We start from the raw sequence: 26399 nt of genomic DNA, 5'->3' as shown, positions 1-26399 counted from the left end.
TCAATTGTGATTTTTCCCCAGGAAGCATGGCTCTTTCCACATGGATTCAGAAAGCTACATGTGGGCCTGGTTCTGTTCTCCTTTGGGCCCATGGGTATCATCCAACCAGAGGTGTAGTCTTGTCCACAAGCACCTTGGGAGAAGAAGCCCAGGATGGGCTCTGCAGAGTCTGGTAGCTGTGAACCTACTTGGTGATGTCGCATACACTGCCTCTCCTGCCCTGAATGCTGGCTTCCCAGAATTGGCAGAACTGCTGGAGCCGTGCCCTTAGTGTCTCCAGACACCCTCATGGCTGGAAGACTGTCTGAAGGTGACAATAAATTGCCTACCTCTGTGCTAGCCTTCTGCTCAGACATGCCACGTTCTGGTTTGTGAATCAGGTAAGCATTAGGAGACCTCTCAGAGCAGAATCTAGACCCTCAACGATACTCGTTCCCAGCATTCATGGGGTACCTTTCGGCCCAGAGAACTGAGCACTATACAGAAGCCCCACCCATATCTTAGCTTGGGCAGCAGGGCAGCCCTTGTTGGTACCCTTGGGTCGGGTTGGGTTGGCTGCACAACAGGCACAGGATATACAAGGCTTGGGGGCTGCACAGCAGAGATATCTCTGTTGCCTGTGGGAAGCAAGTCCTCAAAGAACCTGGAAGAGGTTTCACTCTAGAAGCAGAAACATACCATCCTGGTCTACCAGGACACATTTCTGGATTGACAACACTTCTCCACACACTTCAAGACATTAACAGTTGCTGAACACATTCATAAATACACAATTTTATTTACTATTTCCAGGGGAAACTTAGGCATTAAACAGTAAGCTGATAAAATACGGATACCTAAAAAAGTATAAAAGTATAAATATCCCCTTAGAATTTTAGTGAATTAAGTTTTAATATCATTAAATTAAAAAAAAAAAAAAAACAGAAACAAAAAACCCACAAGCCTATAGTCAAAGTCCTAAATCAAACAATGCTAAGTGTCCAGCAACTCCCCAGAACACTCCCCATGGCCAACAGCAGAGTCACTGGCCCCAGCATGCTGGGGAGGACAGCGCTGCCGAGGCTCAGCCAACCCCAGAGACGGGTTTTTATGAATCATTAAGCCAACATTTAACAACATACAACAGACCTTAGGAAAGGAAGAGGTCAGTCCTAGATGCTGGAGAATGGGGTTAATCAGTTACTGGCAGAGGAGAAGGAAGGGGTCTAGGCAAGAAGTTTCCGGAAGCATTTGAAACAAGCAGTGTTAGAGGCCCTGGCCTGCACATGGGCAGCCATGGAGGTCAGTCTGCACAGCTCCCTTGGGAAGCCAGGGGTGAAGAAGCACAGAGCTTGCTTGTTTGGGCCAAGTTTATGGCCTGCTACAATCCCCTAACCAGCTGAGAAAGGTCTGTTTCAAGCCAGCAGGCGCAGCCTCTGCAGGAACCTTAGCAGCTCCAATGTCGTATCAGATGAACAGAGCCCATGCAGGTTGTGCAAAGTCCCAAACACTCCAGAAACACGAGAGAAGAACTGCATAGTTATACAAGGAAATGAGAGCCAGTGAGAAGGAGACATGTTTGCACTGTAAACATCCTGAATGTTCAACATGACCTGGAGTGTCAGTTCCAGAAGCCAGGTGGACAGGCCTCCTGCCCCAGCCTCCATCCCAGGCACAGCAAAGGCACTGGTAGGCGCCAGCTCCCCCATGAGCCCACAGGTGAGACATATGAGGCAAGACCTCTATCTCCCATAAATGATTTAACAGATCAATCCAAAATGTAGCAACACTTTTAGGCATTTCTAAAGAGTATAAACACCGGGTGGTCTATCCACACTTTAAAAAAGGGATACAAAGTCCTCTTGCCTGGAAAATACAAATTAAGAAGCCTTGATGATCTTGGGCCAAGCCGACAGACCAGAGCAAGAGCCTGGCTCTGAAGGAGTACAGTCCAGGGGAAGTGCCCAGAAGTAGTGAGAATGTGGAGGCTGCCTTTGTCAGGAGCCTCAGCCGAGGTCGAGAGAAATCAACCAATCATGCTGGAGGCAGAGCAGCCTCCCTGACTCGAGGATGGGCCTGGTGCTCAAGCAGTGATGAGCGGCACGCACCCCCAAAGCCACAGTGCGCTGGACAGGAGTTGCGGCTACTGCCCCTCCCTCCTGGCAAGGCCCAGGCTGCTTGTTGCAGACTGTGTGTAGCACCAAGGACCCTGTCCTTCAAATCATCTTCAGGGATGCACGGGCTGGTCAGCAGTATCCTGCCTCAGTCCCACGTAGCACTCAGAAAGAACAGTGAGACCACAGAGACTGCCGACCCAGCCCTAGCTGCCTCCCGGTGGGGACGACTGGCTCGACAGCTGGGCTGTCTCTCGCCACCCACATCTGAGGCAAAAAAGGATCCACACCCAGATCTCTAGAGAAATGATCAAAAGCAGGTTTCTTCTCACAGCCATGCTTTCTGCACATGGCGGCTCACTTTATCTTGGGGAAAAGAAATTCATTTCTTCAGCTGTCAGCATTCACATCCTTGAGCCCCGTTCTTGCAAAATCTGAAAAATATCAAATGTAGAGTGAGCACGTAGGCTTTGACCCAGTGCTCTATTCAGAAAGCAGAGCCCAGACTTGCTTGGTGCAGAGTTTTGAGGGAGCCTCCAACTGTAGGCCAGGATCTCAGCTAGCTGACATGAGCCTCCAGATCCCCTCACATCCACCAGATCAATGCCAACATCCCGTCCTCTTCACTGGTCCAGCCCTCTGCTGACCTTAGGAAACCTTCCCAAGCAGGACCATGCTGTGGATGCCCTGTGTCCCGGCTGCTAACCTGTGGCACTGCTGCCTCCTCACCCTTTGCTCCTACTCTGGCTGAACTCTGTCTTGGCCTCCTTAACTACTATACTTCCGTCAACTGTACATCTGCCCAGTTGGGATGATGTCCCTGGAGGCCTTTTTAAAACATGTTGGGGCTGAGGCTATGCAGTACTGTGCCTTGGATAGCGCATGAGTACCTCCTGCATGTTCCTGCCTTTCTGTCTCCACAGGAGGCGCACAGTTTCATCCATGGCCTCTGGGAGCTGGGGCTTGCTCTAAGTCTGCCTTGTGGGCACACTATTTTCTCCCCACAAGCCCAGAACCTCAGAGCTAGAGTGACTAAAGCACATTCTGTAAAAACTCTCAGGAAGTCTGGGGCTCAGAGAGACCCCTGCCCTCTTTCCAGGGGACTTTGAAAGCCTCCGAAGCCTGGGCACCTCCTGGTGACCACCTCCAGCCATGGCATGGCTCCCTTGAGCATCTATCAGTCCCACCATGCTTTAGGTTGGGTGCCTGTCACAGCTCACACCCAAGGCAGGTAACAGTTGAGAGTTTCCTACCCAGGTGGCTGCAGAACCCTGATGTCAGACACTGAAAAATGAAAAGGGGACAGGAAACTTATCTCAGTGTGGCTTATATTAAATTACTATCCTTCCATACAGGTACTAGAGCCAGCTACTGAGGAGGCTAACACAAGAGGATTATTGGCCTTAGGGGTTTGGGGCCAACCAGCCTAGGCAACAAAACCAGGCCCTCCCTATCTCTTAAATTTCATGTTTCCTTTTACCTTTTAAATGTATTTATTTATAGGCAGGGTCTCACTGTGTAGCTCTGGCTGGCCTGAAACTTACATAGATCTACTTGTCTCTGCCTCCAAGTACTAGGATTAAAAGTGTGTCTCATACCTTGCCCTCTTAACTTTTAAATGATGATGATGATGATAATAATAATAATGTTATTATTAATGTAATCTATGTACAATGTCACTGTGTGTGGAGGTCAGATAGCAACCTTCAGGAATTGGTTTCACCCTTACATGGGTTCTGGGAAGTCACAGTTGGGTCACCAGGCCTGCAAGGCAATGGCTACCTACTGAGCCATTCCACTGGTCCTGTTTTGTTTTGTTTTGAGAAAGGGTTTCACTGTGTCACTTAGGCTGGTCTTGTATTCAGAATTCTCTTGCCTTAGCCTCCTAAGTATTGGGATTACAAGTGTGTATCCCTGTGACTGCTTCATGGTGAACTCTCCTCAAGGGCTAGATTGTAAATACATTGAGTGTCAAGAAACAAAGACTGCAGCTGCTATATGTACATTTACACAATGACTTAAAAGTAGAACTCCAGCTGGGCGGTGGTGGTGCACGCCTTTAATCCCAGCACTTGGGAGGCAGAGGCAGGTGGATTTCTGAGTTCGAGGCCAGCCTGGTCTACAGAGTGAGTTCCAGGACAGCCAGGGCTACACAGAGAAACCCTGTCTTGAAAAACCAAAAAAAAAAAAAAAAAAAAAAAAAAAGGGTAGCCTTTAATCCCAGCACTCAGGAGGCAGGGGCAGGCAGTTCTCTGTGAGGTCAAGACCAGCCTTGTCTCCCTCCATAGCAAGTTCCAGGCCAGCCAGAGCTATACATAGTGAAACAATGTCTCAAAGAAAGGTACAATTCCAAATGGAAAAAGACATACTTAATTCCAGGGTTGGGATCTGAGACCACTCCTCCCCAGATACTCCTTGCTTCCAAAATGGTAGCCCAGATAGATGCCTGGATGGCCAGGTGTCTCCCATACTCTGTGCACTGAGCTGCTCAGGACAGCAGCGAGTGCTCTCACCTGCAGTTCCACTGTCAATGCTCCTCCCGAGCAATGCTCATGTTCCTAAGGCTAGTCTTACCCCCACCTACCCCTGGTAATGGTTCCTGCATAGGAACCAACAGTTAGGCCCTGTTGAGGTAACAAGCCACTTAGGTTCTAGCATAGATCTGGCCTTCAAGATGTACACTGTAAGAACAGGCTGAGAGGGCCTGGGTGGAGGAGGATGTGGGGCTGAGGGCCTGTCTAATCCTAGTGGAGATGGGCGCAAACCTGAGTCTCTGAGATGAGAACAAAACCCCACGGGTTTTTAACATTCGTTGTACCAAGGCTCAGCAAGTTATGTGAGGCTATGATCTTGTGATTGACAAGAAGGCCACCCAGAGGCTGCAGGCGGAACTGAGTGAACACTTATTATTGATCAGCCCCAGGATACCCCTGTTCTCACACCCTCAGCCTCACATGACTAGAAGCCCCATCTTGCCCATGGCATCCATGGAGGACACTATGACAGAGCAGCACCCAGCAGCACCAGCATCTCAGCAACACCCTCCACCCTCATCCCTCCTACAGGGAGCTCTATTGCAGATACATAGGTACAACTATCAAAGTTTCTGTCAACTACAGGACTACAGAAGCACAGAGGAGGGGTGGAGGCAAAAGTCACCAGGGGTCATGGGGTAAGGAGACTATAGTGCTGGGTCTCCCTAAAGGGCTGCAGAGCTCACCGTGACATTTACGCTTAATCTGAGTCACTGCCTTGGTGGCTCGTCTCTTCTCTGTCACTCTGGTATGAATGGCAGGAAGGAAGAAGACAGCTGTCAGCCCAGCCTGAGCAGTGCAGACCTGCAGGAGGGCTAACCCGTCTATCACCCAGGGGAAAACCTTGGGGAGTCCTAGGTTTGGCTGAACTGCAGCAGGCACCTCCCCTTACAGCTCCCAGGCAGGCCAGGGAGCAGGGCCCTGCCTGAGGGGGCCTTTGTTGTAGTCCTGGCTCCTGGGAAATGACTTAGTGGACCTGGGTCCATCAAAAGCCCACTGTGTGACAGAGGTGGGACCTTTGTCAAAGGGGATGACATGGACCAGCCCTGTGGGCAGATGTTAATCAGCCCGTCAATAAATCATGCCTGCAGAGGGGTTCCAGATTCACACTGGGCCCAAGGATCCAGAGAGGTTCCCTCATAGGTGAGGTACTCTGCGTCACGTAGGGGAAGGACTGTACCTGATTACACAGAGGGCTCCCTTGCTCTTGGCCCTGGAAATCTCCTCCAGTAGCTGTACTTCTCTGGGACAAAAGGAAGCCCTAAGCCTAAGGGTTGCATTCCGAGTCGGGGCTACATTGCAGGTCCTCATGGCTAAGGAAGGGTCCGCACTAGAGGCAGGGTACTCACTCACCTGGGCCTTGACCCTCTCACTCAAAACTGGTTTGACTCCTCACACAAGCTAGAATCCCACGACTCTAACAGCCTTTACTTCTGCCATTCCCACTTGAAACAGGAAAAGACTGTGGCAGTATATGCGTAGGGGACATCTGTGGCCAGGGCCCAGTGTGACCATGGTAGCTGCTGACCATAGAGGACACACGTCTCACAGGGATCCAATGTTCTCAGAAGGACTGCCCAGTGTGCATGTGCTCCCAAGCTCCTCTCCTCTAGATCTGGTTCTCAGGGTTCCCGCAGCTCTGGGCCCTGAAACCTACCCCTGTCAAGCACATTTGGAAACTGTACTACTGCTCTACTTCAGAGCCACATATTTTTGAAGTGAGAAATAGAGACAAAGAGACTTGGGGCCATGTCCAAAGCCTCCTCATGTCTGGAGTGAGTCCTCTTGGCCGCTGTAAAGCCATGGAGGAGGATGAGCCCTGACAGAGAAAGATGAGCTCTGGTGAGTTTCATCATGAAAGCTGTAAATTCAGGGAGACAAAAGCTTTAAAAACCAATGAATGAGAGCCCTGGCATTGCTCACAGACAGGAATACGCTTCTATGGTTAGTTCAGAGGCTCTAGATGCCTGCTTGATCTAAGACACAGAGGAAGTTTGCCCCAGGCCAGGGCCTGGGGCTCTGGCCCCCAACCTGCTGCCTAGCCTGAAACTTGTACAACTCATGTCACACTGTGCTGGGCAGCAGTGGAGGAGGGGCTGTCCCCTCCTCAACCCTCTTCACCTCTCATGGTCACACAGAGGCTAAGGACAGGAACTCAGGAGGTTCTGAAGGTATACTTTATCAGTCAATGGCAAAGACACCTGTCACACCATACTGTGGGGTAATGTAGGAACACTGTTGAGATTCAGCTAGTATGGTTTCCTGGAGATCTTCTGGGGAACTCTGGCCCCCATTTCTTAAGTCCTCACCTTAGAGATCAGGAAGGGCTAAATGGAAAGCCCTAGGGAGATAGAAGCCACCTATGGGGCCACTGACTAAGGGTCAAGTTGCCATCAAGTCTCTGGGTAAAGCTCACCATGTCTGGCCTATTCTTTCCCAAACTCATAAAGCCCTGGGCCTTACCATGGTAAGGCCTTAGATTCAGCCTATGCAAGGCTTTAGCCCCCCTGCTCCCCATGAGCTGACTGCAAGGCTCTACATGCCACCACCAAATGACACCAAATGACCCCAAGGCTCAAGGATCATCCAGTCCAGAGCAACAATGTACACTGTGGAGACACGTGCATCTGTCCCAAGCTAGAAGGCATTCAGGGGAAAGGTCGCCAAAATTGGCCCCTTTCGAGTAATCTAAAAGTAGATGAGGTAGGTTGCATCTTCACCCTTGGCTAATACTGCTCTCTACAGAGAAAGGCGGGACTGAAGGACAATCCCTTTTACACATTAAAGCAAATGTGAAAGACCAACGGTGTGCAGCCGAGGTAGCTACTCTGAGAAGCTGCCCTCAACTTATGTCCCAAGACTTCCCTTGATACCTGAGGCTGTTTCTAGAGAAAGCAGCCACAGTGACAGTCCTGATGTGGGAGCCCAACCAACTGGACATGAGGCTTAGACACTTCCAGGAGTGATTCTGTCCTGTGGCTATGGACACACAAGCTAGAAAGGCACTTCTGTCCTGACACAATAGGTGGCTTCCTGTGAAGATCTTTTGCCACTGAGAGACCTCACAACTAAGAGTAATTTAAAGGGAACAACAAAAATCAGTGAGGCCAAAAGAAGAGAAAGGCTAGCCCCCAGAGCCTGCCCCAAGGACCAGGCGTCCTGTGGCACTCACCTTGGCTTTCTCACTTGGCTCGCTGGTTGTGCCATACGAAGTGTTGTGCAGTTCCTTGGAAACCACACAGAGGAACTCAGCCTGGTCTTCATTCCCATAGTTGTAGGAGGAGCCAATGCTGACCAGCTGGAAGAGAGACACAGCCTGTGACAACGTGCTCAGGTGTGCTCGGCTCTCAGGAGTAAGAACATGGCACAGATTGTGGAAGCTCGGGGAAATGAGAGCTAGCTTTAGCCAGAAGGTTTTTCCATAGAACTAATGGGAAGCAAACCCCCAGTGCACTATACTGTAGGAGCCCACACCTGCAGCCCCACGTAATTGCACAACATGCTGGGACAGGCTCTCTCTGCAGATACTGAGCTTCTCTTGATACTCCTGGCTGGGCCCTAGGGATGATAACAGGCTACCCTGGGGGGGAAGGGGGGCAGGAGGGGGAGTAGTACACAGGTTAAGGTAGGCGGGGGAGAGCTGAGGCCAGAGTTCACGTGCAAACACCACTTGAGGACCTATTGCTGGCTGTCCTTGTACCTGATGGCAACCAGCGACCCTCCTGGGGTAAGTAGGACCTCTGCAGACTAAGTCTATTGCCCACCTGGGGCAGAGAACCCAGGGCTGTGCTGGAACAGGAGCCAACAGCACTAAAAGCCTGGAGCACTGAGTGAGCCTGCGACTGACCGACACAGACAGTGAGATCTTGCACTTCTGTACAGCCTCGCATGTCCTAACACTCCTCATGAGCCTCCAGCTCACCAAGTGTGCTGCCTGGGCCAGGACCATGCTCATTATTCCAGTCATGAGTCCGAGACAAAGCTCAACACAGACATCAAGCACTTTTGTTCTTTTAAACACAAAATAATTCAAGGGAAACCACCGAGGCCCTAGCAAGGATGCCAACAGCACAGTGAGGAAGCAGGACAGGCTCACAGGTCACTAGCCACTGTGGTCTCTGCTCATGTGTTCATACATCAGAAACAGGACAGGAGAGAAATCCACCACACGGGAAAGCTACAGTCCTCTCAGCAATGGGGGACAAAGTGGTTGGAAGGAATGGACCCCACCAGATGAGACTGACTGCCCTGGTGCTGGCCTGGATCAGGTAGTTGTGGGAGGTACCACTGAGGGGACACATAAACCTGTCCCCAGAAGTCTCTATCCTCACCAGGCAGCTCTATTTTGATCTAATCACTGACCCCCTAGGTGATCCTAGGTTGAATTGGCCACCTCAAATGGATTAGGTTTCATCCTGGTTCTCTGAAAGCTTGTCAACTCAATGCTAGTCCCACTTGAGGAAGCAGAGACAGCTTACTAGCCAGCATAACTTAGCCTCTCTGGGTTTCACCAGAAAGAGCTGACAGCATACAAGTTCAACCATGGTGACTGCACAAAGGTCAGAATCGAGGGGAAAGAGGAGTGCCCGTGCTTTGGGTCTAAGGATCTTCTAGGACAGCTAAGGGCAAAGTCTTGAAGTTGGTTATGGGAGGAGACTCTCTTCTAGTCAGAAGTCACAAGACAACAGTGCAAATGGCACTTGGCTCCAAATGAGGCGACCCAGTTCACAGATCTAGAAAGGGTGACAGTTGTTTTCCAGAGCACAGCCTTGCTTGGGCCACATGCCAGGGACATGATGGGTAGGCTTCTGCCCAAGTCTCTGACGTGATTCTAATAGGATATGGGCATAAGACACATGTATACTCAGCCCTTAAGACCCACCAGGCCCCCAGGAGGACAGAGACAAGGCTGCACCTGGTATGTGTGGGGGCAGGAAACACTCAGTTCAGCTCTGCACACGAGTTAAGTGCTGGACAGGGCACATAACATACTCAGTGAAAGAGCTGGCATTAGAAACCCACCAGAGTCAGTGAGAATGGGGACAAGGTAATGGTCCCTGGACCTGAAGATTCCCATGCTCCCACACTCATCACCTGCTCAAACTTCCAGCCGTCTGACATGGTGGATACCATCTGTGTAAGCTCCTCTTCCTGGCACTGCAGCACACGGTACACGTGCTTCACTGGCATCTATAAGGACAAATGCCCTATGAGATCAGGCTCCACCATGCCCCAAGCAACTATAGCCTTATACCGTCACAGGTCAATGTTTGAAGCAACCTTGAACACATCCATATATCCAACCTACAGCCTCAGCAGCTGCTACTGCAGCTTTCCTGTCCCCTCAAAACTATTTCTATTTCTCAATTCCAAAATATAATGAGTCATGTTCCTGAAATCCTCAGAGCACTTGTGGCTAGATATGAATACACACACACACACACACACACACACACACACACACACACACAAAAACCTTTGTATGTTTCATGCAGGGCCACACAATCTTTTGCTTACTCTTTCCTGCTTAACAGGGATTCCCTGGGCAGTTCCAGGTAGACTTTGGTCTTAGATGTGGGATGGGAGATAGCCAAGAGACAAGACTGCTCTTCCAGGGCCACCAATATGTACAGCACAGGTAAGGGCCCCACGCTGCTGCTGCTCAGGTGCTCCATGCTAGTGGCAAATGGGTAACAGCAAACACTGGCTTTGCTGCTGCCCAAGTGCATCGGGTGACAATGGCCATCACCTTTCTGTGAGGCCTGGCCTGCCAGGAGGATCTTTTTACCTCCACAAGGTAGAAAGAGACTGAAGCAGTCAGATCACATGGTCCTGAGTGGGACTGGAATAAAGGGGAAAGAAGAGGCCAAATGAGGGGGATGGGGATCTTAGAACCTTTCTGAGGCCCTGATGAGGAGCCTCTTCCCTGCTACTAAGGAGAAGGCTTGGTCAGACCTGCATATTCTCACTCCCTGCCATCAGTGAGCCAGAGAGGCATAGTCTAAAGGTGTGCAGTGGGAAAGTGCCCGGGAGACAATGAGAGGGCTTTAAGTGGACCAAGCCTAGGTGTTGCCAGCATTCACTTAGTGAGCTGGGTGAGAGGGCGTAACCACTCTCAAGTGCAGAGCTAGCTTGCTGATAAGACCAATGCTGAGACCTTCCCCAGAGGTGGGGCACTGCCTACCTCACACAGCACTCAAGTACACACTTGTGGGCAACAGAGGCCCCAGGAAGCCCAACTCCTCCCAGTGACTGCACAGATGCCCAGTATCTGTGCCACCTGACCTCCCAGCTCCCAGCCATGCTGGCCACAGGCCTTTGCACTTGCAGATCAGGTCTTGACATTCCCATCAGAGCCTCTGCTCTCCAGCATCTTCCTTCTCCCTACCAGGCCCCCCTCTCCTCCGTGCACTCACCATACAACTTCCACAGAATTGTGTATCTGCACTGACTGCAATGGACTCCCAGGCAAGGGACCAGGCAAAGGATTATGGCTCCTTTGTGGCCAATGAGGAAGAAGAGAGAAAGGCCTGGAGCACCAGGATGTGGATAGGACAGTTCTGAACCAAGGCCACACACACAGAAGCCACACCTGCTTACACACCAAGCCCGGAAGCTACTGGCAGATTAGTCACCCATCTCACCTGGGATGTTTTGCTGTCTCGTTCTCTAATTTTGTCCTTTACAAGTTTTATTAGTGAGGTGATATTGTAAAATTCTGCTTCTTCCAACACTCCTGAAATAGAGGTTTAAAAAAAAATGTGATTTCTATTAGATCAGTCCAAAGCACTTATACCTCATCCCCGCACCCTATCCCTAACTTGAGGTTCTTACATCCAGTTTATCCTGACATCTTTACAGACCTTTCAGTTCTCAGCGCTCAGCATAGGACTAAAAATGCTAGTCCGTTTACTAGACATACTCACGGCACTGTCACTACAGGTGACACATGGAGGCAGGACACCTGGTCTCAGCCCACAGACACTGGGAGATAACGGACTCATTTTTTCTGCAGCCCGGAAGGCATCTGTTTGTGCTACGGCTCCTCCTATTGAGAACCCGAAGATGCTAGAACAGTGTAACAGCCATAGACCCCGGCGTGTGCCCCACTCACAGATACCTCATTTCCCTGCCCAGAGTCACTCCTGGCCCAGGCCTTTCCCACAACCCGCTATCTAATGTCCCACACGTAGGACTCGAGCTTCCCAGAAACTCAGAAGTAGACTACAGGGGCCCTGCTTTAAGATGTCCTCATCTGAACAGCCCTCTTCTTCTCTCTAGCCTAAAGGGAAGCTGCACTGGACCAGGTCAGCTCAGACTGACACAGCATGGTAACACGGGAGAGGTCGGGAGGGCAGAGTCAGGGGATGACAGGTGAAGGGCTGCCAGGCAACAAGAACAAGCATGGCTTGTACAACCCCAGAGCAAAGCAAGGTCTCCATATAGCAATCCACACAGAACCTAATGAGACCCTAAAGAAAGAAGAGACATGGTAGGAGTTTCAAAGAGAAGTGCCACAATTTAATCCAGACCAATTAATACAGGACAGGCACCAGAACTCGCTAAGGCCTTCTATGGTCCTAGATTTTCTGAATCAAGACAAGCAAGCCTAGTGCTGTGTGTCCCGTGCTCTGTGACCAGGCAAGAAAGAATGGTGGCCAGTGAGGGGACTATGCAAAATGCACAGGACCCCTGAGTTGATCTGGAAGGAGAACAGGCAGGGGTTCCATCCCCACTTCCCAGGACTGGCTGTAAAAGTATCCATGAGACACAGCCTCACACTGCAGAAACCAAAGCAGCTGTGAGACCTGGGAGAACCACCAGACTGCATCACCAAGACACCTGAAACTGCCTACACAACAACCTTTGGCCACTTGGTGCACATCTTGGCTCCTTCAGCAATGCACTCCCTCACTGAGGCACCTTCAACCAACCGGCACGTCTACCAGGTACCAATGCAGAGCTCCTGTGCCTATTGAAAATGGACAACTTACCTTCCTCTGCCAGGTCTTTGTTAATAACCAGCTTTCCATGTCTCAAGTAGTTCAGTACAGGTCCAAAGTAGGTGGGATCTCTGTCAATTAAATAGGCACCCGTTTCATCCTGCAAAGAACAAAATGCTGTTAGTCCTTCTGTAGACACCAGTGGTTCTGCAGTCAGACTAAGGCCAGACCACACAAGTGCACTAGCTGTGTAGGTTCCACAATTGCACATGCACCTGTCGCAGGGAACTTTCGAACATTTTCTGATTTTGTCTGTTTTCTGCTATGGTCTAAAGCAAGTCTCAGCCGTCACCTAGACTACCTCCTTGTGTCTACTGATCTGAGCCAACCAGATATTCCTCCAGTTCCAAAAGCCTCTGAGAAAGAGCTAAGAAGGGCTGATACTCAAAATTCTATTCTTCACCCACCCCTGTCACAGGACAGGACAGCTCTGCTACCTAGGGCAGGATGGCTTTTGACACTGCCATGTAACCTAGGCTGGCTTCAGACTTGCAATCCTCCTGCTCCAGCCTCCTGGGTGCTAGGATTACAGGTGTGCACCACCACACCTTGCTCCATGGCTCAACTTCTAAGACCCTGGAGACTCAGGTCTTGGCGACCTACTTTCTGTGTTCCAGGGCATCTTGGAGCAGAGATCTAAGAGTAGGAGTCCAAGCAGCAGGCCACTGGAGAAAGCACCTCTAACATTGAGCCCCAAAGCCTACTATCAGGAGCCTCCTATAGCAACAAGTGAAGCCTGGGGCAGTGGCATGTGACCACACAGGGTACCTTCATTTCCTGCTGAACCACAGTCCCCAGACTTTCCCAGTGACTACAATCTCTAAAGAAATCCTTACTCTGTAGTCAGCAGTTTGTGGAACCCGAGCCATCTGTAGGACAACATATGCACCCGCCTGCTGACTCTGGTTGAGCAGGAGCCCCACTTGAGGACTAATATCCTCAGATGTTCACCATGCTACCTCCATGGAGGACATCTCCTGCAGTCATCTTTCCTACCATGCAGACCTGCTGGAAACATGTCCAATATGAGAGCTACAGTCCTGGCTGGGGTCAGAGAAGGTGTAGCGTTAGGGACTACCAAAAGGGTGATGTACAGAAGCTACAAGGACATATCCATGCCCAGCGTGTGGGCCAGTGAGTTTCTAACACACCCTATTCCAGACCTGCCATAGATTGGCTGCATGTAATGTGGGGGCTGCCAAGTCCAACAGGGATGTAGTGTGGACCCCCCTGATTAAGCTGATTAAGGGTGAGACTTCTGCCACCAATGCAGCCTCATATCTGCTTCTCAGACAGCCAGGGACAGGAGCCCAAGGGATGCAGTGAATGGGCTCCAAGGTCTCTAAGGCACAGTCACCACCCATTTTCCCATCAGCAAGGCCATGCCAAGTACCAGGAAAAGAAATCGACTCCATAAATCAATAAACACAGAGGCTTCCCTGACCAGAACACTGTCAGGGGCTCCTCTGGGAGCAGGCAGCAGTCTAGGCACAGAGGACAAAATGGGGCATGTGTCATGTGTCACATGTGTGGGGTTCCCTGAACCCCTCGGATGTAGCTGCTCATGGGTAGCAGAGCTCATAGAGGTATCAACCACAAAGCAATAAGCCTTAAAGGCTCTGCCGACACAGATATCCATTTCTATATTTGGGGCAATAAAAACTGGTATTTTCAAGGGTTCTTCCCAACATCCACAGGCAGATCAAAGGGAGAAACCTGAGCTGTGGCTAACATCAAATCATTGAGTTCTGGGAGGCAGGGATGATGGAAGCCAGTGGCTTGCCGTAAGTTCTTTTTGGGTCTCTGTTCCACCTAATATGACTGTCCTTACTCCTGAGCCCTCCCAACTTCATCCTCATCCCCTCATCTAAGGACAACAGGTCACACCATCACAGGGCTCTCCATTCTGCCACCTATCCTTTATTCTACAGGGGTAGAGGTGTGGGGTGCCTTCCAGCCTCTCTCCGTCTTCTGGACCCATCATCCAAGCAAAGCCAAATGAAGGAGGCTAGGAGTCAGAAGGGCAGAAGCAGTTATTCCCACATAGAGAAAAGAATGGTCCGACCACAAGAGCTCTCCGCTTTGTTCATGTGGAAGTGCTCCCTGTAGTGTGACATTTCCACATCACCATGCTCAGGAATATTCATAGCACAATGCCCCCTTGACAGATCACTGATAGCTCAAAAAAAAAAAAAAAAAAAAAAAAAAAAAAAAAGCCGTGGGGAGGAGCTCACGATACTCTTGGGACCTCTCGTCATGCTGGCCATGGCTTCAGAGTCCAGTCTTCTCTGGCAACAAGGAGCCTAAAGTCCTCCTGAATACTAAGGGGAAGGTGATAAGGAAGGAAGGAAGGAAAGGGAGAAGCAGGAGAGAGCTATCCATTGAGTGTCGTCACTCAGTAGCCTCCTGGAGGCTTCCAGAGTAACAAGTGGCATGAGACTATATCAAAGTGACCTAAGCCTCCAAAGCCCAAAGGATGACAGAGCAGAGGAGCCATTGGCTTTGCATTTGCTGGCATTGGCACTCAGCCTGAAAACCATGAAGTGGTACTGAGCTTCTGCCCAGCCATGTTCACTTGCAGAGCCTGGCCAGCTCATGTGCTAGGTGTGACTGGCTCTGACTGAACATGCCCTACAGGAGGCAGCCTTTTGACAAATGCTTCAAAACATCTGCCCTCTAACCCAAAGCCCCTCTGGCCTAGAAAGGGGCCTCTTTCAGACAAATGATCAGTCAGGATGACACCTTCTCAGAGTACTTGATGTGAGACCCTAGCCAGTGTGACTGTCTGACAGCAGAGGGCTGTACACTGTCCAGCATTCTCTTAGAGCTGAGGGCTCCCCATGAGAAACGAAAGACTTAACTACAAGTTCCAAAAGTGGCAACATGGGGACAGCAGCCCACGGAAACTTCTTACAGCTTCAGACTCTTCTAGCCAGTATCCTGTGCTTGGAGCCCAGTGTCCTGTTTGCCTTAAACCTAGCCACAAAGGGCAAGTCATGCACTTTGTGGGAATCTCCATTTGCATACAGTAAAGAAGCATTTTAGATGTGGAGGCTTCCAGAAAAACAAGAGCTAAGTAATTGAAAACTGTTGCTGAGCCAGGCTGGCGGGCAGGGTGAGCAGCAGGAGCCTGCACCACATCCACAGTCCTGTGTGATCTGTGAAGACCCCTGCACCACATCCACAGTCCTGTGATCTGTGAAGACCCCTGCACCACATCCACAGTCCTGTGATCTGTGAAGACCCCTGCACCATATCCACAGTCCTGTGATCTGTGAAGACCCCTGCACCACATCCACAGTCCTGTGTGATCTGTGAAGACCCCTGCACCACATCCACAGTCCTGTGATCTGTGAAGACCCCTGCACCACATCCACAGTCCTGTGATCTGTGAAGACCCCTGCACCATATCCACAGTCCTGTGATCTGTGAAGACCCCTGCACCACATCCACAGTCCTGTGTGATCTGTGAAGACCCTGCACCACATCCACAGTCCTGTGTGATCTGTGAAGACCCCTGCACCACATCCACAGTCCTGTGATCTGTGAAGACCCCTGCACCACATCCACAGTCCTGTCTGTGAAGACCCCTGCACCAGCCTCCTGGTCACCCAGGGAAGAAAGCATGTGCTGAGAATAGGACAGAGACACGCTGGAAATGGACACAGGGAGGTATCAGGCAAAGAGTCTCAGAGACAGCAACTGTCACCAGCTGGAAAGTAAAGCCGTGGCACCCGGAAGGCAGTGTGGCCTACATTGTGTTATGTCCAGAGGTGTTAATTTCCATAGTCAAAAGCAACCTAGGGAGAAAGGGGTTATTTCAGCTTACAGCCCCACAGCACACAGTTCATCACTGAAGGAAGGAAGAGAAGAGAGCCTCAGGCTGGACAGCAGCCTGGAAGCAAGAGCTGATCCATCGATGGTGGAGGAGTGTTGCTTAACTGTCTGCTCTCCATGGCTTGTTCACCTCCTTTTATAGCACCCTGAACCACCAGCCCAGGGGTGGCACCACCCAGTGAGCTGGGCTCTCCCACATCATTCAGTGATTAAAGGAAAAACAAAAACAGGAAACCCGACCACAGGCTGGTCCACAGGCAAATCTGGTGGAGGTATTCTCAAGTGTGGTTCCCTCTTCCCAAATGACTCTTGATTGTTGCAAGCTGACATAAAATTAACCAGCAGGGCTAGAGACACGGTTCAGAGGTTAAGAGCACTTGCTGCTCTTGCAGAGGACCCGGGTTCAGTTCCCAGCACACACACACTGTGGCTCACAGCCACATGTAACTGCAGTCCCAGGGGATCTAATGCCCTCTATGGGCATGAAGCACTCATACAGGGCATATACATAACACAGACAAAACACTCATAAAATAATAAAATACAGAAGTCATTTTAGCCAGGCAGTGGTGGCACATGCTGTTAATCCCAGCATTCAAGAGGCAGAGGCAGGCAGATCTCTGTGAATTGGAGGCCAGCCAGTCTGGCCTACACAGAGAGGACAGTCTGAGCTACAAAGAGAAACCCTGTATTGAAAAAACAAAATTAAATTAAGAAATAAAATTAGCCAACACAATCAACCAGTTGTCAACTTGACACACAAATGCATCACTGTTAAACCACAGCCTTCCAAATCACAATATAACACATACTGCAAACTTTGAAAGTCCCATTCTTTAAATATTCAAACTTTAAAAGTCTTGTCTCTTTAAATAGTCACACTCTCTCTAAAACTCCAAAGTCTAGGCTCACACTTAGACACTCCCAGGAATCAGGGAAACTGGGGGTCATTTCCTCCACACCTCATCTCTCAGCTCTCTGGCCAGTTTCTTCTGGTAGCTACTTCCTTAAAGTAGGTCAGCTGCCTAGACAGCCACCAACCACGGAGGCAGAGTCTGGACAGAGGGAGTGGAGTATGAGTACCACTCACATCAGTTCCTTAGGAACTAACTGTCTGTGGGAGAGCCCCACGCCACAGGAAGGGCCAAAGGTCAAGGCCAAAACCCATAGCCCAGAGATTTCCACCATGATACACATGGCTGTGTCTGTCCACTGTGGGAGCATTCCAGGCTGTATTCACATTTGCAAAGCTCTGTTGGGAGACTGACAAGTGAGCCTCCAGCACTGCAGTCCGTGTTGGTAATACAGCTTAGGGCCTCCAGCCTAACATAGAAAAGAAAACCAGGAAACACAAATCTAAATACAAGACTTCAGTTCACTCACATAAAATCAGTAAGATAACTGTCTGTCTGTCTGTCTTACTTATTTTTGAGGTGGTATCTTCTCATTATATAGCCTTAGCTGACCTTGAATTCACTGAGATCCACCTGTCTCTGTCTGCTAAGTGCTGGAATTAAAAGTGTGCTCCTCCAATTCAGGCCCCCAAGGAACTATCTAGATGTTGACTACAGCAAATTTGGGCCAAATGAGGCAGGGACCCCATCATCAGCTATGCCAAGAGCACACAAGACGTATAAAGAAACCACTTCTGAAACCCAGCAGATTCAGAGTAGCCAGGAAGATGTGTCACTGGGGTCTTCGTTCTCTCTTCTTCTCTTCAGTCCTAACATGACTTAGGCAAAAGCCTGTCTGTATTAGTATGGTGGGAAGGTTTTGTTTTTCCATAAAAGCACCAGAATTAAGACTGCTTTCTCCACAATCCTTCTCAGTGTAGCTGTGTCTGACCTACTTATGGCAGCACTGGCTGGAAATATGGCATAAAAAAGGGATCAAGGACTTAGCTCTGAACATTACGTGAGAGCCAACTCCCCCACACATACACTACCAGTCCACATATGCTGTGGACTGGTAGTGTATGAGACAGGTTGCTGATGCCCAAGTTGGCACTGAGTGGGCATAATGTGGAGGTTGAAACCCAAGCCTGAGTTACTGCCGCTGAGCCAGGCAAGGCAGTTGTCAGGCCTCTGAGGTGGTGAGGTGGTTACCCTGGCTGTGCCTATGAGCATCTTCCCCAAAGGTGCAAATGAGCAAAGGCCAGATTGAGACCACATCAAACATGCTCCCAGGAAGCCTAACTCCACATATCAATCTCTAAAGGAGTTAGAGAACCTCCAGAAACAAACCTGTCTCAAGCCAGTGTCTGGTGGGGAAAGGCCTAGTAAGAGGATGGTCATTAGTCAGTCATCCAATCAGAACACAGTCCCAGCTGTAGTCCTTTAGGGCAAAATCCTAACATAGCCTCTTGATTCTGGAATAGCGTGTAGACAAAGGTTGAAGTCACTATGCCTCAGGCAAGCCTCTAAGTTGAAGATACAGGTGGAGAGTTCCTTGACTCACTCTCAAGGCTCCGGTGCACCTGTAACATCCCAATGGAAGGGACAAGGTGCAGCCACTAGGAAAGAATTAAAATTAAGAGTGGAGTGTTGTGAACTAAATCTGGAAGAATCCTCCATCAACTATCCCACTAAGTTAAATGCACTGAATTTTGTATGTGGCAACATGCATAATCAACCTACTTATGAATGCTTAGACTTTACTCTGAAATTATCCCTTTCCAATGACATATCCACATACAAACCTTTATTTCTACTTTCTCGATTTGCTTTATACATAATTGTCCTATCTTTGATCCAGAAGAGGTCTCAGACATCACCAATTGCAAATGGAAAAACTGAGGTCCAGAGACCCACGGCTTGTGAGAGACTGAGATTTGTAGAGTGAGTCCAGTGGATTCCTGCTCAGGCCGCACCGAGTACCAGTGCCCCTCCCACTCCTCTGGCTTTCCCCTCTCCAAGTGTGCTGTGGTAAGGAGAGCTGACCTCTCATTCCACTCTCCGTGTGGAACCCATGCCGACACCAAAACCACACCAGAATGGGGGGTGGGGATGGGGGACACAGCACAGAGGGCAGACCTCTGAGTGAGATTTGGGGGTAAAGGGTGTGTTAGGGCTCTGGCTCACTGGGACCCTTAGTGTGGCCTAGATCTCTCAGATTTCAAGAGCCATGACTTGAGGAATGTATCCCTGCCCCAGACGGCACATCAATTACTCCTGTCCCCTGTTGGGAATTAGAACTGAGGACACTGGTAAAGCTTTCAAGGTGTGAAATTTGCAAACTGGACCCCACAAATGAAGCTTTTCATGGAACCAGAATGCTCAGAATTCACCCGGGGCAGGCTCCTTGAGCTGAGGTCTGTTGTAGTGTCCTAAGGGTTTACTAGACCGGAGCCTTCATGGGAAAAGACTTCCCAACTGCACCAGAGCCAACCATCTGTGTAAATAAAACTGCCATGAACATCTGCATCGCCACAGAAGGGTTCTCCGCTTTCCAGGCTCCTTGGGTGGTTTCCTCCCTAGGTACTCTGCGTATAGAAGACCTACACACAGTTTCCTCACACGCTGCCTCCTTTCTGCCAGAGACTGTGTATTTAACAGGCTACTGCCATCATCAGCCAGACAGTAAAGAAGAGAAACAGGAAATATGACCATTGACAAGGATCCAGACCAGGTGTGCCCAAGGGGAAGCCTTCCTTGACTGGCTCCACAGTCTTCAAACCCCAAGCACTAGTGTCTCCACTCTGGCTAATAAGTCAGCAGTCCAGGACATTCTGGCCAGGATAGCCCAATTAGAGGTCCACAGCTCACCTGTGACATCCCCTCGGCCATCTCCAAGGCTACCATCCCATCAACTTCAAGGTGGCTTCTACCCTCCTCACACATAGCCATACTGGTAAACTGAGCATTAAACTCTTCCTTACCTTCTTGCTAGGCTCAAAGAACAGGCCTCCGGTTTCTGTGTCTCTTCTTTCCCTTCATTAAAGACTGTCCAGCACCCAGGAGCACTTACCTCCCTCATCCGCTTGAATATCAACAGCAGCCGATAGCGAGCAGCAGACCACCATGGCCTCATTTGCAAAACTATGCCACAAAGTGTGAAGGTCAACTGCTAAGCAAGAACCCACCAGAACAAGGGCACTAGGAATGCTGGGAGCACATCTACTCTGAGATGTCTTGTGGGCTAACTCAAAGCCATCTCCGTGGGTGCTGAGTGCTCCAGCAAAGCTCCATAGCTGTGTTTCCTAAGCCTAAAGGCATCAAGCATCTTATACGAAAACATAGTGCCAGACAAGGCAGCTCTGCTCCTTCCCACAGCAAGCTGAGAGCAAGCTGCCCCTAAGCAAGGCCTAATGAGAGTCACCTCAGGCCTAAACAGGGGCATCCCACTAGATTTAGTCACAGACTCTCCCATTGGCTAGTAGCCCAGGGTATGCAGAGGAGAGAATCACTGAAAATGCAAAATGTAGACAGCTCTGAAAAGGAGCCACACTGAAGCCTGCACTGATGTCTGGGATGCAGTAGATACCTCTGAAAAGAAGCCACACTGAAGCCTGCACTGATGTATGGGAAGCAGTAGATGCCCCCTAACCCTAAGCTTCTGCTCCCGGGACCAGGAGCATACTTTCTGAGAAGGGCTGGTTGGCAAGTATCTTGGCCTTATTGTTTTCTTAAATCCTGAACTTTCAGAACTAAAGCATCCATACCCCACACATAGAGGAATGAATAGCTCCAAGCTCTAAGAACACTTAACATGGGAAAGCTGGCTGGTAGCCAGAGTTTCTGATCCCTGTGCAAAATCAAAGCCAGGCACTGCCATGCTGGACAACGATAACGGAATTACACTAGTAGCAGACAGAAAGAAGAATAGGTTTGCACCTACCATCCACCTCCCTGTCACCTGAGAGGATACCCTGAGATCCTCAGAAAGATCCAACTCCTCATGAGATGACAAGTCCTCTTGGCCTGCTCAGGACGGAGGCTTCTGAATGAGGAACACTGACACAGGTGACCAGGCATAGTGAGAACAGGCACCAATTGCAAAGGGGGTGAGGGCACAACACCAGGATACACTATCAGGGCCAAGAATACTCACAGCCACATCCTTACGTGCTGAGGAAGTAAAACACATGGGCACCTTAGACACCCACTCACAGCCTGTGGTCGATGCAACTCTGCCCAGTGCCCAGGAGGCTCATGGGGATTCTTCTGGCTAGTTTCTTTGATTTAGTTACATAGAACAACATCTGCCATTTATACTCTAAGTAATCCCCACTTCTCTTGCCAAGCCACTGACTCAAAGATAGTTTCCCACCCGCATCCCATCCCTTAGTCTGTAATATTCCTTTCATATCTTTCTAATCCTAAAACTCACGAGCACCAACTGCACCGGAAGTGGATACAGAGAAGGACTGTAGGAACCTGGCTGTAGTAAATGCTTTCCAAAGATCCACCTGGTGTAGCTATGTCTACAAGCTCAAAGCTGAGATGGTGGCCCTATGCCAAAAGCAGAAGTTCATATGCAGGCGGCATTTTCTCTAGATGTGTCTCAGTCAGAGACAGAACACTATGTAGTTCAGGACAGCTTCCAACCATACAGTATTTGCTACTTCCCTTTCTCCCTGAAGCATAGTCACACTAAACCACAGGCTGGTTGAGCTACAAACAGCAACTCTGTTTTGACACACCATGGGATGCTGAAATATAACCAAAATGGTTCAAATATCAAGCCTTTGCAAAGCACTTCCCAGGAGCAGATTCGAAGTGTCACACCTGGCCTGTCCCCAAGGGTAACACTGAAGAGAAAATGACACAGAACAGCAGATGCTCAAATGCACAACACAGCCATAGTCCCACTGGAGAGTGTCCCAAGAGGAGGTGAGAATTCACTCAAGCTGTCTAGAGAAAGAACTTTGAGCAGTGGGCTCAAAGTTGGCCCTGAAATAAGAAGTCAAAGGTCTAGGGATATGAGGCATGGTATGTATATTAAGTCCCCACACTGGGCTATGAGGACATGGGCAACAGGGACAGCCCAGAGGACTGGATGTCAAGCTGAGAGGACAGTCAATATGCCCTGAGTGTGTCTGCATCCCAGACACTATTTCCCTATAGTAACTCATGGCCTAGCTCCCCACAACACAGTCTGTCTCTCGTGCTCTTCCATCATTGTGAAACCCAGAAAGTTCCTTTGGGAACATCTTCCCTTTAATCTCCTCACCCAGGTCCCATCTTGGCATCACATTCTGCAAAGGTAAGCACTCAATAAACACCAATCAAATCCCAGAAAGAATCTTCCACCAGCTCCCTGTTAAAGTTCAACTCTAAGGTGTATTTGCCAAGTATCCTTTCCTTGATCTTAACTATGAGGTCAGAGCTTTGAGATCTCTCCACGTGAATCAACATCCTGTTTATCTTCCATCATGTAATTAATGGCCTCCAACTGTTAACACCCCTTCCCTTCTAACCTCCTTAGGATTTAATTATTAAGGTGGAATCGCTTGGGACACTCTTACATCAGAACCTGGATGGGGGCGTGGGCACGCTTCAAACATAGAACAGTTATAGATTTTCGTATTTGAACACTCTAGTAACACAGCTAATATGAATTAGAACTACTCTTTCTAGCAACCTGTGACTAAGCCAAACACTATCAATCATGGGACCAAGACTGTATTTATTGTATTTTTCTGGAGAGAGGATCTATGTAGCTTAGGCTAGCCTCAAACTCCCAATCCTTCTGCTTCTACCTCCCAAAATGCTGGGATCACTAGTGCTTTCCATCATGCCTGGGACTTATTTTTATGTTCTAAATTGTGGTTTTATAACTCAGAAATCAAATGCTACTTAAACAAAGAAAATTTAGATTTATTTTACATTATATGTATGAATGTTTTGGATGCTTGTGTTTGTGTAACATGTGCATGCCTATTGTTATAACCCAGAAATCAAATGTTAATCTAAACAAATACAATTTAGATTTATTTTACATTATGTGTATGAGTGTTTTGGGTGCCCACACATATGTGTGACATGTGCATGCCTGATGCAAAGGGATCAAAGGAGAGTGTCAGACTCCCTAGAACTGGAGTTACAGATGGTTATGAGCCACTATGAGAAGTTCTGGCAATCCAACCCGGGTCCTCCTGTATGAGCAACAAGTGTTCTTAAACCACTGGGCCAACTCTCTACTTCCTAAATAATAAACTTTTAAAAACTACTAAAATATATTCTGGTAATCTTCCATTGCAATAAAGGGAAAACACATATATACACACGTACAGACATAAACACACAGACACACACACACATTTATTTTTAATTTTTGGGGTTTTTTTCTTTTTTGAGACAAGGTTTCTCTGTGTAGCCCTGGCTGTCTGGGAACTCGCTCTGTGGACCAGGCTGGCCTGGAACTCACAGAGATCCATCTGCCTCTGCCTCCTGAGTGCTAGTATTAAAGACATGCACCACCACACCAGGCTTTTTTGTATATGAATTTTTAATGACTTATTTTATGTGCATCAGTGTTTTGCTTGCATATGTCTATATGAGTGCTAGATCCCTTGAAACTGGAGTTACAGAGAGTTGCCAGCTACATGTGGGTGTTAGATGTTGAACATGGGGCCTCTGGAAGAGCAGCCAGTGCTTTCAACCATTGAGCCATCAGCTGTTTTGTTTGTTTAGTTTTGAGTCAATGTTTCTCTTTGTAAACCTGGCTGTCTTGAAACTTGCGCTATAGACCAGGCTGACAGCAAACTCATGTATCTTCATGCCTCTGCCTCCCAAGTGCTTGAATTAAAGGCGTGCACCATCACTGCCTGACTCAGAGTATAACTTTTCAAAATCAGTTTTTTCCTTCCACCTTGTGGATCCTAGAGACTCAAGTTATCAGGCTTGGTTGGCAGCAGGTGCCATCTCACCAGCACAATAAAGGATAAATTATAAAGTAATCTTAAAAGACAGTAAAATGAAGAGATATGTTTGACTTTAACTATGCTGAAGTCAAACAGTTCTAAATACATTGTTCCAGTGCTAAGTAAGCAAAAGACACCAGAAGCCAATGGCCAAGGCTGATTTAAAATCTGATTTAATACACAAGACAGGGATACTTGGGTAGAAAGACAAGAATGATTATAAATGCCTACTGTTTGAAAACCCAGCAGTAAAACATAAACCCTCACTATAAAAAGAAAACATGGCTGACAAAAGCCTATTTCCATTCTTCAGACTTCTGTCATTTTCTGGAAGGTCAATCTCTAAGAGTAAAGAGATGAGACCAGCTGGGAGGAAGGATGTGAAGGACTACCACAGAAGTATCTCAAACTCTAATTTCTTATTTTGCAGTAACTCAAGAGTTCTTATTTCCTGGTCATAATGCCAGGCCTCACTGCGAAGGCGCTCTGTCAGGCCGCTTAAAGCGCAATGGGCTCCAATCTTTCTGGAAAACATTCTGAGTAGCAACTTTCAGGCTGGCAAGGCACAAAATCAAGTGCCATCATGTAGGCTGAACCAGAAAACTCAGTTAGTATAAGGCTAGTAAACTGCCTAGGGGAAGGGAGAGAACTATTTTTCCTAAGTTTCAATCCTGCACAATACTGATTTATCAGTTATGCAGTATACCACACAACTTTTGTAGTGATAGTAATCGAAATACTTTCTATTACCACAGGTATAACAGTATTAGCGTTTAATTAAAGTTAAAGAAACCACAAACTGGAAATTCCTACCCTTTTCAAAGGCAGTCTGAAAAGCAGATCGAAAAGGATTCTCTACCTGGTCTCTCTTTCACAACCCTAAGGTTTTTCTACACCTGGCCTCGAACATGAATTCAATACAAATAATTCATTTATTAGAAGTAAACTGACACCTTTGAACATTTTTACTCAGGAGGTACTTTCTAAGAGATGTGGTGCCTGTTCTTATTATGGATGAAGCACAAACTCTGCAAGTCACTGGAAAAAAAGTAGCCACTGTATCAACCCCCATGGCCTACGTTACTTTAAACGCCTGGAATGTGAAAGGACCAGATGAATGCAAAGGGTTCTCAGGTTCCAAAGCCAGCAAATACTTGGGTGGTGGTGGTCACACACCCTGGGCAAAAGAATCTAGGGAGAAGTAAGTAGGGCCACAAAAAAGCTTGGGTCCTTCTCGACCGAAGATCATAAAAAGGCAAGAGAGGCGCTGTTAAACCAGAGGGCCGACGCAGGTGGGTACAGGAGTGCCATCCTCCCTCCGGCCCAGGACGCTAGGCTGAGAGTGCCCGCTGTGTGGAGAGGTGTGTGTCGCCAGTGGCGACTAGGGCGGCCAGACCCCTGCTGCCCCGCGAGGCCCTCACCTTGTCCGAATCTAGGTCGGGGTCCGCCTGGCACAAGCGGTACAGGAAAGACTTCGGGTCCCGGCACAGCGTCTGCCGGGTGGTGAGGAAGTAGGTGCCGCCGACGTTGAGCCGGACCCACTTGGACACGCCACTGGGGCGCTGAGCCAGGGCGCTGATCCCAGCACTGCAGCGGCGGCACAGGCCGCCCCCCAGCCCCGCCCCGAGGCCGGTAGGAGCCGGCGGCAGCAGCTCGCAGTGATTCTCCGCCATGATCCTAACAAGCCCCGCCACAGCGCCCCTTCGCCGGAAGCGTTCGTTCTTTAATACAGTCCCCCGAGTTGTCCCGCCCATAGGTACGCCCCAATAAAGTGCCCGCCCAGGGCTCATGTACAAGGCGGAAGTTCCGGCTCGAAAAGCAGGCCGGAGATTACCGCTTCCGGCGGAGCAAGCCTCGGGTTTTCATGGGCATCCTCGGCTCAAGCTCCGCCCCCACCCAAAGAGGATACAGGACAGAGTGTACACTCTACATGCTTTTATTACAAGACTACCGAGCATACGAGGGAAATCCATCATCCGTTAATTACATCTAAAGCACATATATTTGAAAAAAAAAGAAAAATTGTTTCATTAAATTATATGATTAAACCATGACCAAATAGAAAATT

General features: G+C 49.0%; 1 protein-coding gene across 1 annotated transcript; it reads right to left on the bottom strand.

Annotated features, from left to right (window-relative positions):
* Nucleotides 1–758: 758 nt before the first annotated feature.
* On the bottom strand, nucleotides 759–26045 carry Kctd5 (potassium channel tetramerization domain containing 5). Its single transcript, XM_034507713.2, has 6 exons — nucleotides 25753–26045; nucleotides 12622–12730; nucleotides 11272–11363; nucleotides 9722–9817; nucleotides 7800–7925; nucleotides 759–2527 (listed from the first exon to the last, which is right to left on the bottom strand). Exons 1-6 carry the CDS (start codon nucleotides 26002–26004, stop codon nucleotides 2498–2500), a joined length of 705 nt encoding a protein of 234 aa, XP_034363604.1. The 5' UTR covers nucleotides 26005–26045; the 3' UTR covers nucleotides 759–2497.
* Between the last annotated feature and the right edge of the window lie 354 nt (nucleotides 26046–26399).

Source organism: Arvicanthis niloticus, chromosome 6 (assembly GCF_011762505.2).
Source record: "Arvicanthis niloticus isolate mArvNil1 chromosome 6, mArvNil1.pat.X, whole genome shotgun sequence".
In the NCBI taxonomy this organism is placed as follows: domain Eukaryota; kingdom Metazoa; phylum Chordata; class Mammalia; order Rodentia; family Muridae; genus Arvicanthis; species Arvicanthis niloticus.
This window is presented reverse-complemented; position numbering and strand designations above follow the sequence as displayed.